Here is a 17,562-nt window from a genome sequence, read left to right on the forward strand (position 1 = left end):
AACTTATGACAATAAAACCATCTGTTAGGATTAAAAAACCCTTTTTACACTCTTATTTATTTACTCTTTATTTGCTCTTTTATAATATTATTATAAATATCAAATTATGTAGTGTAATTTTAAAACTTTTAAATTTTCTCAGTTGTCTTTACAAGTGGACAACTGACGAGTTCTTACAACGACTAATTTGTTTATTTGAACGTGCTTATACCTATTGTGACCCTGTTGCAAATAGCATTTCATTTTCATCGTTAAATTCCGTCGTGACCTTGCAACTGGGTCAAACATATCGACATGCTCAAACAAATTCGTGATACGAACCCGTCAATTATGTGTAGTTTATTTTTAATTAAACAATTAATTATTCAAATAATAATAATAATAATTTTACATTATTTTAATACAGCATATAAAAAGTATGTATTTCTCTAAGGTTGACTGGTTGTTATTTAGCATCAAGTCTGCCATTTGAAACATGTTTCGTTAATTGTCAGTAAAATTATTATAAAATATCGTTATTATAAATAAAAATAACTTCAGGTTCAATTTTTAAGTAACTATTCGTAAGTTTGCGTAAAAAAAATATTGATAGGTAGGAAAAAATTTAATAAATATAATTCATTTCAATATCTTCTATTTCTATGTATATATTTACAAAAATATATGAAAACATAATTGCACAAAAGTTTTAAATTGTGTTTTAAATGACCAGAATGTATGGTCAAACTACAGGCAGTGCGCTGGCCTCTTCGGCGTGCGCTATAGGCCATGACCGTGGTATGATGCTAAAGCGGATGATGTTAAGAGAATGATATTTGTAGAATGTATAATGTAAACGTTTATTAATACAGTAATAATAGTAATATAATAGTAAAGAAGGAGAACAATAGAAAATATAAAAAAGGTATAATATTAAGACGATATGTGTGCCGTGGCGCCAACAACAACATTCTTTTCATATACGCATGCGGGGCCTGCGCGCGCAACCCGTAGTCGCCGAGCGCCTGCGCGTCCTGCGCGCGCATAGGTACATCAAACAAGCTGCGTGCGCGACCGACCGTATTACATATATATATAAAATATTTACGCTTGTCTGCGTGTTTTTACAAAATAAATAAAATATATAATTTTATAAGTATGCTACATCACCCCCCTCCAGAGACCGTCTCACGGGCGATAATATTTAGGGAAGTGAACAGTACGACCTGATCTCGTCTTACGGATATCATTTCTTCCAGTTTTGTTTGGCGTAGTGTGTTGTGGCGAATTTGTGGAAGAAGTGTTTGTATTGTGTGTTGTGTTATGATTGTTTTGTGTGTAATTGTTTGATGATTGATTACTAGATGTGTGTGTGTCTGATGTGGTTGTACTCGTGTATGTGTTAATATCATGCAATATGTAAGCTGGCTTTATTCGGTCTATAGATACTGTGACAGGGTTATTACGTAAAAGTATTTTGAAGACTTTGTCTGTTCTTTCTAGTACTTCGTGTGGCCCAGTGTAAGCAAGTGTTAGAGGTCTGCGACAAGTATCGTCTCGAAAAAATACGTGTGTGGCTGTTTTGAGGTCTTTATATACAAAAACAGATCTTTTGCCATGACACGATGTCGCTGTGGGCTGTAACCTTTTAGCGAATGAACGTATTCGTGACAAATAATCAGTTACATCTGGGATGGTACTTTCCTCGTATTGAAAGAAATCTCCTGGTAGCCTAAGTGTTTCTCCGTATGTAAGTTCGGCTGATGAAGCATGAAGATCCTCCTTGTATGCATTCCTAAGCCCAAGCAGTACCAAAGGGAGAGATTCCACCCAATTAGAATTGGCATGACAAGTAATTGCTGCCTTTAATTGTCTATGAAACCTTTCTATAAGGCCGTTGCATGAAGGGTGATAGGCGGTCGTTCTTCTATGTTGGAAACCGATGAGTTCAGATAATTTTTTGAACAGGCATGACTCAAACTGTGCACCTCTGTCGGTGACAATAGTATGAGGACAGCCAAATCGAGAAATCCATCCATTTAGTAGAGCCTTGGCCACTGCTTCAGCTGTGATTTCCTGGAGTGGTATTGCCTCAGGCCAGCGAGTGAATCTGTCGATGGCTGTAAGGCAGTATCGATATCCTTGTGACAGTGGCAGAGGTCCAATAAGATCGATGTGAATATTACTGAATCTCGATTTCGGAAGCTTGAATGTGCCCAGAGGTGAAGAGACATGACGAGTGACTTTTGATCTTTGACAAGCCAAACAAGTCCTTGTGAATTCTCGACAGTCTTTTTTTATTCCCGGCCAGACGTACCTCTCTGACACCAGTTTGGAGGTAGCATTTGCTCCTGGATGACTAAGCGAATAAAGAGTTTCGAATATTCGCCGGCGATACTCCATTGGAACATATGGTCTCACAGCATTGTCTTTCTCATCGCAATACAGTTCAGACAGTGTACCTGGCAGTTTAATCTTTTTTAGATGTAGTGATGTGTTGCTCTTCAGTAGCAGCTGTAGTTCTGGATCGGATTGTTGTGCTTTCGCTAACAGCTCTAAGTCCACTGGTTGAACTATTTCTTCTACACGTGAAAGAGTATCAGCTACTACGTTATTCTTACCTGAAATGTGCCTGATATCTGTTGAAAACTGCGAAATGAAGTCTAAGTGTCTGAACTGTCTTGGAGAGCAATTTTCCTTTCTTGAGTGAAAAGCGAAACATAAGGGTTTATGGTCTGTATAAATAATAAAGTCACGTGCTTCTACCATGTGCCTGAAATATTTGATTGTTTCGTATATCGCCAACAACTCCCGATCATATGGAGAATATTTTCGTTGGGTTGAATTTAATTTTTTAGAAAAGAATGCCAGAGGTTGCCATCCTTCATTTTCTTTATACTGCTGTAGCGCTGCACCTATTGCTGTGTCAGATGCGTCTGTAACGATTGCTAACTTAGCTTGACAGTCTGGGTGTGCTAACAGCGCTGCTTCACAGAGTCCCTTCTTATAGGCCGTGAATGCTTCGAGTTCCTTCGGAGACAATGTGACAGGATGAGAGCCTTTTACTGAGCCTACTAATAGAGAATTTAAGGGGTCTTGGTATTTGGCAGCATCAGGAACGAATCTCCTATAAAAATTAAGCATACCCAAGAATCTCCTGAGTTCCCGTATTGTTTTTGGCACCGGAAAGTTCTGTATTGCTTCGACCTTGGAGGGAAGCGGCTTAGTACCATCGGCAGAAATGAGGTATCCTAAAAACTTTACCTCGGTAACACCAAACACGCATTTCGAGGTGTTAATTACCATACCGTATTCGCGTAGTCTAGTAAACAGCTGTCTTAGATGGTGCTTGTGCTCCTCTTCATCTTTCGAGAAGACTAGGAAGTCGTCCAAATAAGCGAATGTAAAATCAAGGCCTCTCAGCATCTCGTCCACAAAACGTTGAAACGTCTGTCCGGCATTACGAAGTCCGAACGTCATGAACGGAAATTCATAAAGACCGAACGGCGTCGTGATCGCGGTTTTCTTGATATCCCCGGCGCTTACAGGGATCTGATGGTAAGCTTTCACCAAATCAATGGTAGAGAACACTTTGCAGCCTGAGAGATTATGGGCAAAGTCCTGGATATGACGTATAGGATATTTGTCAGGTATTGTTCGTGCATTTAACATTCTATAGTCGCCACATGGACGCCAGCCATTATCTTTTTTAGGTACAAGATGGAGTGGTGAGGACCAGGACGACTCGGAAGGTGTACATATACCATTCATAAGCATTTTCTAGCTTGATCACCGAACTTGGCATGGTACCAGCAATTGGGGTACTTCTTATGGTTTGAAGCTGATCTTGATCGAGATTGTGATCTTTTTCGCAATCGGTTAAATGGTTGACGTTCGCTAATACGAGATATTCTGTCTAACCTTGTAGTGAGAGCGGAGACTTGTTTTGTAAGCTCTTCTATTTGCTGGTTTAGGTGATTAATAGACATACCAGAAGATGTTGCTGCCGATGTGGATGCTACTTGCAGAATTGGAGGTACAACGTCATGTATCCTGTCTGCCAACTCGGCTAGTTCTTCTAGTGAGGCTTTTGGTTGTGATGCAATAATTGACTGCGTACTTGCTGGTAGACGACTGGTCCATATAGCACGTAAAAACTCTTCCGGCACCCCAGGCCCTGCAAGATTCTGGAGATGTCTGATGAACTGAGAAGGTTTGCGATCACCAAGCTCTTCATGAACGAGGAGTTGTTTAACCTTCTTCTCTCTCGATGCTGACAATCGTTTAATAAGTTCCGTTTTAAGTCTGTCGTATTTGTTAGCCGTCGGTGGGTTTGTGATGACATCTTCTACTTCCGCTGCATATTGTGGTTCCAATTGGCTTATAGCGTAGTAAAACTTCGTGGAGTCTGCAGTAATGGTGGCTAGTTGAAATTGCCCCTCTAATTGTGCAAACCACAAAGCAGGTTTTTCAGGGTAGAATGGAGGTACCTTGACTCCCACACGGCAGGATTCCATGTTCTGTGCGCCTGGCTCAACGCTCATCTTGATAATCGTGAACAGTTTGAGGTCACCAGTAAAGCGGATGATGTTAAGAGAATGATATTTGTAGAATGTATAATGTAAACGTTTATTAATACAGTAATAATAGTAATATAATAGTAAAGAAGGAGAACAATAGAAAATATAAAAAAGGTATAATATTAAGACGATATGTGTGCCGTGGCGCCAACAACAACATTCCTTTCATATACGCATGCGCGGCCTGCGCGCGCAACCCGTAGTCGCCGAGCGCCTGCGCGTCCTGCGCGCGCATAGGTACATCAAACAAGCTGCGTGCGCGACCGACCGTATTACTACAGATGGGCAAAGCACCGGGTTTAAACCCGGTGCTTTGGTAAAAACCCAATAAACACCCATAAACTCCCATAATCACCCAAAAAAATAGGTTCTTACGTATTTTTTTGAAAATATGTAAGTAATACCAATAAATTATTTTTATAAATTGTATTGATCAATTCTACAATATTAAATAAAACGTTAACTAATAATATTTCAGGAAATTTTAAAAATCTATATATAATAAAATGAAAGTAATTAATTTTCAGTGTTTTCATGTTGCAGTTGATCAACATGTTGGCCTTTTGCTTCCCGTAGATACTTTAAAATTTCTTCATAACACCTCGTTCGCACACATGGCCGTATATATTTAAATTCTTGAGCCACTAACAGTCCGAAATACTCATTTCTTTTATCCTCTTCTCCATAAATTAAGCATTTAGAACAGTTTGTTTCTTCTTTCAGTAAATTTTCTTTTACTTTATCCTCGTTTTTTTCTTTGTTGCGACGACGCTGGGTAAATCATCTGGACACTGGGTCTCACTATCGCCAAATATATTTGGAGATCGGCTTCGGCTACGGCTTGGCAGACATTTTTTTCTTTCTACAATTTTAAATTAAATTTATTAGAATAAATGCTTCGAACACACGCGATCTACTCGTAAGTACCTTTTGTGTTTATTATACCTTACCTACCTAGGTATAAAAAGAGTACTTACGTAGATTTTCTTTTATTAACTGTTTTATACGAAGATCTTGATCTCTCAAATTAGCATCCATTTTACTTCCAGTGATTATCAACTAAATTAATAATCCACAAAGTATTAAATAACGTTTTTATGAAATATTTAGCACAAAAACAATACCCTTTAAATATCGATCGTCAGTAACTGTGGCTGACTTACCTATATTCTAGCAAGCAGGACTGCCAGATGTGAAGGGGAAATCCCCAATAAATTGTTGCATGTGACTGATGATGTGAGCATGTTCGTTTCATAATAAAAATGTTGCCAGGTAACCAAAAAGTCGTATGTTTTTGTGCGAATTACGATCATAATCTTTACGATCGTACATTAAAAAATAGACAAATAATAGTATGAGTACGATTTAAATCGTATATCTGTCAACCCTGCTAGCAAGACAGCGACAAAATCACGTTGCATAACAATGTAGCCCAAGCTTATATCTTATGAAATATACGGAAGAGATACGGACTTAGAAAAAACAGAAATGTTGTTCTTTGTGGAAGTCATTGATGAAATTCTATGTATTTTAGCCCGCAAACTTTCTTCAAACAAAAACAGCGCCATCTAGTATCGAGTTCTGTAATTATCTCTTTGTTTATGGATTTGAAGTAAGACCGCCACGCATGCAATACATTATGACTGGGGATTCCCCTATTCGTCGACGCTGAATATGAGGCGACGACAATCACTGTCAAACGTGTTCACTATTACTCTGACTCTGGTAACGTGACTTCCTGGTAACGTGTTAGGTAGGAAAAGCAGTAAAAAAGTGCATATTAAGGGAGCAGATTTGAAATAATATTTATACTTAACAAGAAATAATTAAAGGTAAGTGGATTTTTGAATGATACAATTATATCATGATCACTTAACAATTTTAACTTAAAATTAGATGTATTATTACAAGCTTTTATTTAGCTTGCGTTATGTAAATAAAAGTATGTAGGTATGTTCGTATGTTGATGCAATTATCCTCAATCCTCAACCGACTGGGATAAAATTTTCCATACACGTTTATTTTGGATGATAGTGCATAGTTAGCTGAGAGTCGTCATTGGATAATAATGGTGGATAGCCTAAGATGTGTACTAGATATTTATTTTTAACATAATATGCGTAAGTACCTAATCGAATTAAAGAAGTTGCTGAGAAAAATACAGAACAATACGATAATAAACTAGCGTCTGCGTTTAATCCTCCGAGGAGATGTAATTTTACAAAGGTTTTTTGTATTTATTTTATTATTTTTTTAATAAATTTATTGTAAATAACAAGAAATAATCATTGTAAAAAAATAGGCACTCTATTGTTGAATTTTCGTCAGACCAACTAATCATCGTTCATTTTTTTAGGTTCAATGGGGAGACCTAAAGATTTACGCATATGGGAGCACTACCGTACTTTACCAAACAAGTCTGTTTCTTGCAAGCTTTGTAATAAGGTCTACAAATTCAGTAATGCTGCCAAAATGCTTCAACATCTTATCACTTGTCCAAAATCTCCAGAAACATTAAAAGACTCTATGAAACTTATAAAAGATAGCTCGTCCAAAACCAAAATGTCTGGACTGTCAGAGATAGAGACAAATGATTCTTTTATAAGCCCCTCGTCGTCTGCTAACACTACAATAAATGCTGAGTTTCAAGACACCGATGATCATATAAAAACAGAATTAGCGAGAGCTATATTTGTAACAGGGACGCCATTATCGATGGTGCAACATCCTTTATGGATACAATTTTTCGAAAAATTGCAACCAAAATTTAAAATACCTTCACGTAAAGCTTTAGCGACAAAATACTTAGATAAAATATATAGAGAAATGCGTTTTGAGTTAAATGAGGAACTAAATGCTTGTAGTTACTTACACCTTCAGTGCGATGGCTGGTCTAATTTAAGAAATGAAGGAATAATAAACTTTCTTATATCAAAACCTCAACCTGCATACGTTAAAAGTTTGAATACAGAAAGTAATCCTCACACTAGTGAATACCTTAGCCAAGAAGTTGAAAAAGTAATGAAAGTGTATGGAGCAAATAAGTTTCTTGTACTTATTGGCGATAACGCTAGAAATATACAAAAGGCATTCGAATTAACAAAACTCAAATATCCACATGTTGTTCCTCTCGGTTGCTGTGCACATATCCTTAACTTGTTGTGCCAAGATATTGTAAAGATACAAGAAGTAACTGTGTTTATTATGCAAGCCATAAATATAATAAAAACTGTTAAAAGGAGTCAACGATTAAGTTCCTTGTTGATAAAATCAAGGCAGGGTGAAGATTCTACACAAACACTAAAATTGCCTTGTGCTACAAGATGGGGAAGTCATGTTACTTCGTTAAAAAGTTTGAAAGCAAATAAGATAGCTTTGCAAATATTAACAGTTAGAGAAGATGTGGTAATTTCAAGAGATATTAAAGATTTAATTCTAAGTGATGATTTCTGGACGAAGACAGGGGAATGTATAAGTATTTTGGAACCAGTCACTGAAAGCATATTTTACTTAGAGAGCGACCAGAATCGTTTGCATCGCACATACATTACATTTAGAGATGTACAAGCTAAGATACGTTTTGCATTAAATGAGATTTCGACATTGAGCGAAGAAAGCAAACAGCAGATTCTAACATCAGTATCTTCAAGATGCAATATGGCAATGAGGCCAATACATTTTGCAGCATATATTCTAGACCCCAGGACTCTAGGAGTCGAACTTACTCAAGAGGAAGAACTTAAGGGTATGGAGTTTATCTACAATTTAAGCCAACACTTAAGTTTGTCAAATGTAATGGCAGATTTGGCGTGTTATAAAGCTAAAGAAAACTTTTGGGCCAGAGGATTTGTATGGAGCTCATTAGATAGCATTGAGCCCCTAATATGGTGGAAAGGTATTTGTGGTTCCACTGAGTTAAGCAAAGTAGCGATTCGTATTCTATCAGCTCCCTGTACTTCGGCAGCCACTGAGCGTTCCTTTAGTATCCAAGGCTACATACATAATAACAAAAGAAATCGACTTACAACTGAAAGAACTGAAAAAATTTCATTCATTTGTTATAACTGGAAACTTAAACATAAAGCTGAATGCGAGGACATTCAGTTTAATGAAGAAAATACCTTAGAAGCTTTCATTGAGCAAGTAAATGAACATAACAGTTTAGACGAAATAGAGCCTATCGAACCTATACAATTCATCGCTTGTAATAACTCTGAATCTGACAGTGATTGACTGTAGTTTTACATTTTACTTTCATCTCTTTCTTAATAAACTCAAAATCAAATTAAAAGTTTTTTATTCTGTAGGCTGCATAATAATATTGTCTATGTCCAGTATAGTGGACGTCTTGCGGCTGAGATGACGATGATGAAGTACAAAATCATAAACACCCAAAAATTTGGGTGTTTATGGGGTTTAAACCCAATAAACCCAAAACACCCGGTTTTTACCCACCAGACTTTAAACCCACCCAGGTGGATTGCCCATCTCTACGTATTACATATATATATAAAATATTTACGCTTGTCTGCGTGTTTTTACAAAATAAATAAAATATATAATTTTATAAGTATGCTACAATGCTAACGAAATACGCGTATTATATACATATATCTGCAGTATCTGTAGTGATTCAGTACTGCGCAAATATCGACTCCAGTGAGAGAAAGTGTTACTGACTTTAAAAAATATATATTTATTTTATTCATGTACTTATTTATACTTTTGCACACATTGAAAAATGTCTACAGGGCGGACTTAATGCCTGTTGGCATTCTCTACCGCCACGCCAAACAGAGAGAGCAAATGGCGGTGCACAGATTTAAGAAAATAGCAAATTAAATAAATATTTTAAGAGATAACAATTTATGATATATAAACATGCAAACATATAGAATAATATATTTACAAAAAATATACACACATAAATCACATACAATACATATATAAATAACCATACATAGTATATACTAAATTAATACATATATAAATAATAACTAATTATATAACAGATTAAGGCATTGTTGTGATAAATTGAAATAATGTTCACGAAGGGACTTTTTGAAGGAAAATTTGGTTAGGTTATACTCGTATATATATATGTTCTCAATTCAACTGTGTTCGCAGTACAGTTCTTTTTCTGAACGCTACCTAGTATTTGGTTTCGGAAAAATTTTGTTAACATTGTATTCGATTTTTTTGTGTAATAAAATTGATGTTTCGTTTACGCATTAATTGTAATGTATCATCTATCTAATTATACACATGTTTTCTGGCTTACATAGTTGTTGATTCGATAGAAAGTATGCCTAACTAAGGAAACTAAACTACTCATGGTCCCGACGTTCTGTTACAGTGCATACCTAAGTTTTTGTGTTAAGCTAACAGGCCAGCAACTTTATAATCGTTCCTTTATGTAGTTTAATCAGGTCTCGTTAGATTCCCACCTTAAATAGACAATACAACCTCCTATTCCGGAAGATAATCTCGATAGCCATATTCACTATGGTGATAGTATTAAATTATCTATTACTATACTGTAAGACATACATTGTCTTCATTTACCGTTTTAAGTGATTTACTATGGTAATTATTAAGCCCTCCCCCCATAGATCTCCGCTGAGAACGGTCCTGAATACCTTCACCTAATCAACAATATAGGGGGGGAAAGGGATTGTTAGTAATGGAGACTAAAAATCCCATTACTACCAATATACCCAGCCAGGTCGACCTCCACGCGGTTCCCCCTGAAAACTATCATGGTTAATTCCTGATGAATTCATCATGATGTGCTAACTGGCCTGTTTTCATTCTCATCGATCACCCTTCACTGGTGCTCCGCCAGCGCATCCCACTAGCGCAGGCGGAGTTACCATTCCATTTTTACCCATAAAAAAAAAACTACAATATAAGGGGTGGGAGGAAACGATTATTAGTAATGAGGAGTATCAGTCACATTGCTAGTAGTATACTCAGTCAGGTCGACCTGCACGTGGTCCCCGTTGTCGTCGTTCTGAATTCCACGTGTGTTCATTACGATAGACTAACTGATCTGCCTTTTCCCTCACTTGTGCCTCGCCAGCGTATACCGATAGCGCGGGCGAGGTTACCATTCCATTATCATCCATTAGCGAGGACGGGGTGCCTGAGTAAATGCACCTTCAACTATTAAAAAAATATCATCCTTTAAAAATCTACCATATTTGAGGGGGGGGGGGTATTAGTAATGAGAATTAGTGGGCACCTTATTAGCAGGTTTTTCTTAAATGAAATGATAACACCGCCTGCGCTACCAGTATACGCTACATACAATAGTAACTCCACTTTTCCATTATCATTAAAAAAAAACTATTTACGTTTTTTTATTTCTTCCTTCATTTGAGATAGACTAAAATTCCGTTGTTAAATAACAGTTATATATGTAGTTCATTTTATTAACATTTCTCTCTTATTTCCAGTACGGTGCGCGAGTGTGGCGGCACTGCAACGCTGGTGGCTGCAGAGGCTCGGGAAGGCACGTGGGGCGCAGCACCCCGGGGCTCCGGCATTGCCATTGAATGGGCCGGGGACAACGCTGGATTAAGAGCCGGCGACAGGTACGTTTTAACAGACTTTAAAACAAGAGAAAGGCACAAGTTCTTTTTTGAAGATTTGACGACCTCGTGGCGGTGTAGTGAGCACGTTGCTTTGCACATATGTATATGTGCATTAGGTCCTGAATTTAATTACCGATTGGGTCAATTTGGGAAAATAACTTTTTTGAATTGACTCAAGTCTGTATGTTCAGGGTTGTTCTTTCAGATTTACATTGCCTGACTCCCCATAACATAAGGTATTTTTTTATTTATTTATTTATTTAGGTTCACCAACAATTGTTTCCACAAAATAATGTAAATACAATTATGGAGCTTAGAACTAAGTGTAACAATTTTTTATAGGCAAACACGGCATATATTGATACATGTATAACAATAAGTACGGAGAAATATATATATAGCTTACAACTATTATTAAATGCTTAACAACTAACAAGTAAAGCCACCATATCCATAAGCAGATCCAGCAGCACGACTCATTTTATATATTTATAGATATTTCGTACAAAAACAATTGGAGTATCAAAATTAATATCGACCTGGTCACTGCAGCTATTTATAATCTTACAGAACTTTACTATTGGAGAATTACTACCCAGAACAGTTATACTAGGGGGAACAAGATTTATTTTAGTAATGAAATTTAACAAGCCCATTACAAATTTCCTAACAGGTCGATCTCCACGCGGTTCCCCCTGGAATGACTGAATGTAGGGTTTTTAATGAATGATAATGACATGGTAACCCCGCCTGCACTATCGGTATACACTGGCTAGGTACCAGTGAGGGGCGATTAGTGGATGAAAAGGCAGGTCAATTAACCCGTCATGACGAATTCAACGATAAATTTGTCACGATGGTGACAGCCAGGGGGATCGCATGGAGGTCGACCTGATAAGGTATATAGATAGTAATGCGGACTAACCTCCCCATTAGCGGGGAAAGGGATTGTTAGTAATGGAGACTGAGAATCCCATTGCTGGCAATATACCCAACCAGGTCGACCTCCTCGCGGTTCCCCCTGGAAACTATCTTAGTTAATTCCTGATGAATTCATCATGATGGACTAACTGACCTGTTTTCATTCTCATCTATCACCCTTCACTGGTGCTCCGCCAGCGTATCCCGTTAGCGCGGGCGGGGTTACCATACCATTTTCACCCATAAAAAAAAACCTCCCCATTACTAACAATCCCTTCCCCCACCCCTAAATGTACGGTATTTAGGTATTTAAACGCAAAACATTGAAGTCGTTTTTATTTTGTAGAATCATTCTAAATTTTAATGCACAGTGAAACTGTGTACATATGGCAGATTTAACACCGGATAGTGTTCTCTACCAGTCAACCATTGCATTTAATTGTAGTAGAAAACTATAAAAAACTGTACTTATTTAATAAAAATACCATTAATGAATACAGTTAACTCAGTGGGGCGTAAATGATTTTATGCCCTTTTATTTATGTGCCTGCCTCCAATAAACCATAGTTGGAAAATCACGACAATAATTCACTTGTCATAAAAAAAAACTGTTCCCACGAACTTGCGTCGACTCAATTAATTCTTTAGAACAAACAATCGAAGCAATAAAACTTGCGTACATTCTAATGTACTTAATAGGTTAGTATACAACGGGTGCTGTGTTTAGCTTAAAAGAAAGGTTTTTTAATTAATGATAATGGAATGGTAACCCCATCTACGCTACCGGTATACGCTGACAGGGCACCAATGAGGATGCAAGCAGGTCAGTTGGCCCATCGTAACGAATTCAAAAAGAATTAACCAAGATGTTTTCCAGGGGGAACCGCGTGAAGGTCGCCCTGATAGAGTATATTGCTAAAAATAGGGTCGTCAAATCCTCATTGTAACAATCCCTTTCCCTCCTGCTAATTTAAATTTTTTTTTTATGGGTGAAAATGGTATGGTAGCCCCGCCTGCGCTAACGGGATACGCTGGCAAAGCACCAGTGAAGAATGATAGATGAGAATGAAAACAGGCCAGTCAGCCCATCATGATGAATTCATTAAGAATTAACCATTATTAAAAATTAATTGACAGTTTCCAGGAAGTACCGCGAGGAGGTCGACCTGGTTGGGTAAATTGCTAGCAATGGGATTCTCAGTCTCCATTACTAACAATCCCTTTCCCCCGCTAATTTTAGTTAGGTTAGGTCATGTACCTAAATATTTTCAGGTTACTATAATTTTTTTTATAGTCTAAATAAACAATGGAAGCAGTATCGAGTAGGTCGTCGAATAGTTTATGGTTCCAAGTTGTTTAAAAATTGTATCGCATGTTTTGACAGTTAAAACTGCTATATTTATTAGCAATCTTCTCGCTATACCGCTAATAATGTACCTCTTTAAAGTGAATTAAACAATCGCCCACAGCACATCTAACAGTAGACTACACGTTGTTCCAAAGAGCCACACGTCATGTGTATACCAATCATCAATTAATTCGAATTGATTAATTATGTGTAATTCAAATTTACATATAGATGTTTACTCAAAAAATAAGTACTTTCTTTTTTCCGCAATTATAAAAACTTTTGTTGAAAATCTTTACCTTTTCAAATCCTATTAAAATGGCCGTATGGTTCCGGCATAAAAGAGGCCACCCCTTCTTTTCTTGTAGGTGTCGTAAGAGACGACTAAGGGAAGGGATAAGCAGCAGCGTCCCTCTTAAAACATTTCTAAAGCCTAACTGGGTTGGCAATCCGCCAAGAGTGGCAACTACCAGAAGGAGACTTTGTACAAAAGTCGATTGCTTGGGTACCTCTGTCCCATTCGTGTTTCAACCGTGAAGCAGTTATGTTTGCATGGCTGTGTTTCGGTTTGAAGGGTGAGATATGGCGTGAATTTACTGGGTACAGAGGAATAACACCTGAGTTCTCAGGAATGGCAACGCATGGGGGGTATCATGGGCGAAACAGTATACTCTGTTATGTCCATGGTACTGCTCATGTCTATACGCGACGGTTACCACTTTCCATCAGGTGGGCCGTCAGCTTGTTTGCCATTCTAAGTTGTATAAAACAAAAATACCGGAAAATATCTGCTCTCTGGACTCCTATACTGGACTCCCGCGATACAGGTTCGCTTAGTGCGGGGTCCAATGTACGCGCGTTATAAATTTCTTGTATTTAATAAATAAATAAATAAAATAAAAAATAGAATAAATGTATATTATTATAAATAATAGATATGATGACGATGACGTTGAAAACGCAAATGCGTTACTTTTCAGGTCTAAGGATATTCAAAAAGACTCATTTCTGAGGATTCTTAGAAGAGATACCTACATCCTGTTGGGTTGGGAAAATTTTTCATTGTTTAAATGTTACTTCATTACTGGGATTTCTCTTTGCCTATTCTTTTGGTCACACTCGATATGGTATAGCAATTCATTGACGCAACCACAGATAATATAATACTATACTAGACACAACTAATATATGGATACCATTAGTTGAAATACTAACTCCCTATACGGCAAATTGATCAATTTATTATAGCCATACTTGTATGCTGATAAATTGACTAGTATGGGAAATAGTGTCTTTATCCATTAGCTCACAACGATTATTAACTTTGATGTGGGTAGTATAAATAAATCCTGTGGTTTTATATAAGTTTGTTATCGACAAATCGATTCGATCGATTGTTTGAATCAACGGCAAAACAACAAATTATTATTATAAAGAATATTTAAAATAATGAAATTAATAATTATGATAATTTTACATTTATATCACACGGATTTACAATTTTCGCCATTTGGGGCCAAGATTTACGAAGAAATCACGTAAAATAAAAAAATACGATAAACCTGATAAATGAATTAAGAATTCTTGCAGGCTCTTTTCAACGGACAACAAACTTTTCGACCTTGCAATAAATAAAAAAAATATATATATATTATTTTAAAGTGCTTCTAAAAGTCTATTTGAATAAAGATGTTTAGAAATTGAATGCTTTTGAAAGTGGTGGTTTAAAAAGTGCAGCATTATATCATACTCACACTTATATTTCACACACACACACAAGTATAATCACATTTTCTGTCTGTTTTTATTTATTTAATGAAAATGGAATGGTAACCCCGCCTGCGCTAACGGAATACGCTGGCGGAGCACCGGTGAATGGTGATCGATAAGGATGAAAACAGGCCAGTTAGCCCATCATGATGAATTTATCTGGAATTAACCATGATAGTTTCCAGGGGGAACCGCGAGGAGGTCGACCTGGTTATATTGCTAGCAATGGGATTCTCAGTCTCCATTACAAACAATCCCTTCCCCCCCCCCCCCCATTTTCTGTCTGTTAGTACATAAATACATTATACTAACAGTCTATGATATATGTAGGTACATTTAAATTGGTGTACTGTAGCTAGATGTGTACTTTTAAATAAATATCACTCAGTAATAACATAGTTTAATAGTTAAATAGTTCGCCGTATCGGTCCCGACATAGAATGGACCACCCCTTCCTTTCCCGTGGGTGTTGTAAGAGGCGACTAAGGAAGGGCGAGGAATGGGCAGCAGTGTTCCTCTTAAAATATCACCAAAAGCCTAACTGCAGTTGCCAACTCGCCTGCCAAGCGTGGCAACTAGTGGCAAAACTCCCCTTGTGGAGAAGGCTAATGTCCAGCAGTGGACAGTTAATGGCTGAAAATATAATAGCATAGTTTAAACATAAATATTTTATTGTAAATTCTAAAATTATATTAACACAGCAATGTAATTGTGAAAAATTATAGCAAAGAGTCTTCCACGCCATTTGACCAAGTCTCATGAAGTAGTTATGTATGCTGATGACATTAACTGATTATCCAGTAATTATGTGGTAGGTATATACGTGTCTAGCAATAGGTCAGAGCGGTGTTTCCCAACGAGGGGCCCACACCCCACTAGTGGGCAATTTGATAGTTAAGGCAATAAAAAAATGGACTTGAAGCGATTTTAACCCTCTTGCTCGTAAATAAAAAAATGCTGTAAATATTTAATAGGTAAAATTTTGTTTGGCGTTACTAAAATATCAACTGGGCGATTAGAGTCAACTTTGTCGGGAAAAATTATGTATGGGGGCATAAAAATTTTAGAAACGTTTCAGTGGGGCATGGCACAAAAAAGGTTGGGAAACACTGGGTCAGAGTTTTTATAATATACAGTCTTTATATATAAAAATCCCTTGTCACAATGTTCGTTGACGCTAATCTCCAAAACGGCTTAACCGGTATAAATGAAATAAATGTGCACATTCATTAAGTATTAAGAAAAAATGTACCCGATACGTTTACCGGGTCAGGTAGTAATGGTATAAAACTGAAGAATTGTCGATAACTTACAGATTACTGGAGGTGAATGGCACTTGGATGGTGTCGTGTCGCAGCCTAGAAGAGGTGCAGCGAGCTGCGAGCTCTGCGTCCCCTGCGAGACTGGTGGTGGTGCGCGGGTTCCCAGCGCAGACGCACCAGCCCCAAACACAGCCAAATACGTTCACTCAGGTGATTAATTATTCTTTGCTCAGGTCAGCAATACACTAGCAGTTCGAGAAGTTTTTTTTTTTATTGGTGTAAATAGTATGATAACCCCGCCCGCGCTAACGGGATACGCTGGCGGAGCACCAGTGAAGGGTGATAGATGAGAATGAAAACAGGCCAGTTAGCCCATCATGACGAATTCATCAGGAATTAACCATGATAGTTTCCAGGGGGAACCGCGAGGAGGTCGACCTAGTTGGGTATATTGCTAGCAATAGGATTCTCAGTCTCCATTACTAACAATCCCTTTCCCCTCCAGTTCGAGAAGTCATCATTTAAGTATCTAGTTGAATGCAATAATTGTAGATTGCAGATTGCAATGCTAACTACAGGCATTTAGTGATTCAAGATTACCATATAAATACTATGGAATGCCAAGTTGTTTATGTCATTCGTTATAACCTTTATTAAGGTTTTTTTATTTATTTATTTATTCATTAAAAATAATTACAACATTATAAAAGCAAAAGCCAAATTAATGTTATAAATTTAGTATGCTAACATACAAAATTATAATAAATGTATTTAACCCGACTCCAGGTACTTCTGAACCATATATATTTATGATATTCAATTAATCTAACCGAATTACGTTAATTTAAAAACATAAAAAATAGCCTATTTCCTCCTTCATACCAAACACTACGTGTATATACTAAATATCATGAGAATTGGTTGTGCCTTAATGTCGCCAAGAGGTAACAAACTCTCTTTTGCGTCTACAATATTAGTAAAGATTGTGTACACATGGACAGACACATTTCTACATAAACACTGTCTCTAACTAGCGCCTTATAAATACATTATTATATATTATTTTCTATACCTGGATGCTAGCAGCCATTAATATTTTACAAAAT

General features: G+C 37.0%; 2 protein-coding genes across 2 annotated transcripts in view; both read left to right on the forward strand.

The window, feature by feature from the left end:
- Positions 1-17,562, forward strand: part of LOC113510062 (uncharacterized) — a 118,335-nt gene that overhangs the window by 97,766 nt on the left and 3,007 nt on the right. The window contains exons 8-9 of the mRNA XM_052896283.1: positions 11,018-11,155; positions 16,510-16,666. Of these exons, the coding sequence (XP_052752243.1) occupies positions 11,018-11,155; positions 16,510-16,666 (295 nt within the window). The remainder of the gene's footprint in view (positions 1-11,017; positions 11,156-16,509; positions 16,667-17,562) is intronic.
- LOC128200974 (uncharacterized) lies at positions 5,959-9,045 on the forward strand. The gene is made up of 2 exons (XM_052896382.1): positions 5,959-6,391; positions 6,916-9,045. The coding sequence occupies exon 2, from the start codon at positions 6,921-6,923 to the stop codon at positions 8,790-8,792; it is 1,872 nt and encodes a 623-aa protein (XP_052752342.1). The 5' UTR covers positions 5,959-6,391; positions 6,916-6,920; the 3' UTR covers positions 8,793-9,045.

The sequence above is a fragment of the Galleria mellonella genome, unplaced genomic scaffold (genome assembly GCF_026898425.1).
Source record: "Galleria mellonella isolate WM207_F2 unplaced genomic scaffold, CSIRO_AGI_GalMel_v1 utg103, whole genome shotgun sequence".
In the NCBI taxonomy this organism is placed as follows: domain Eukaryota; kingdom Metazoa; phylum Arthropoda; class Insecta; order Lepidoptera; family Pyralidae; genus Galleria; species Galleria mellonella.

Bases quoted from the DNA above. Each gene is read 5' to 3' on its own strand.
- LOC128200974 (XM_052896382.1), top strand. From the start codon at position 6,921: ATGGGGAGACCTAAAGATTTACGCATATGGGAGCACTACCGTACTTTA.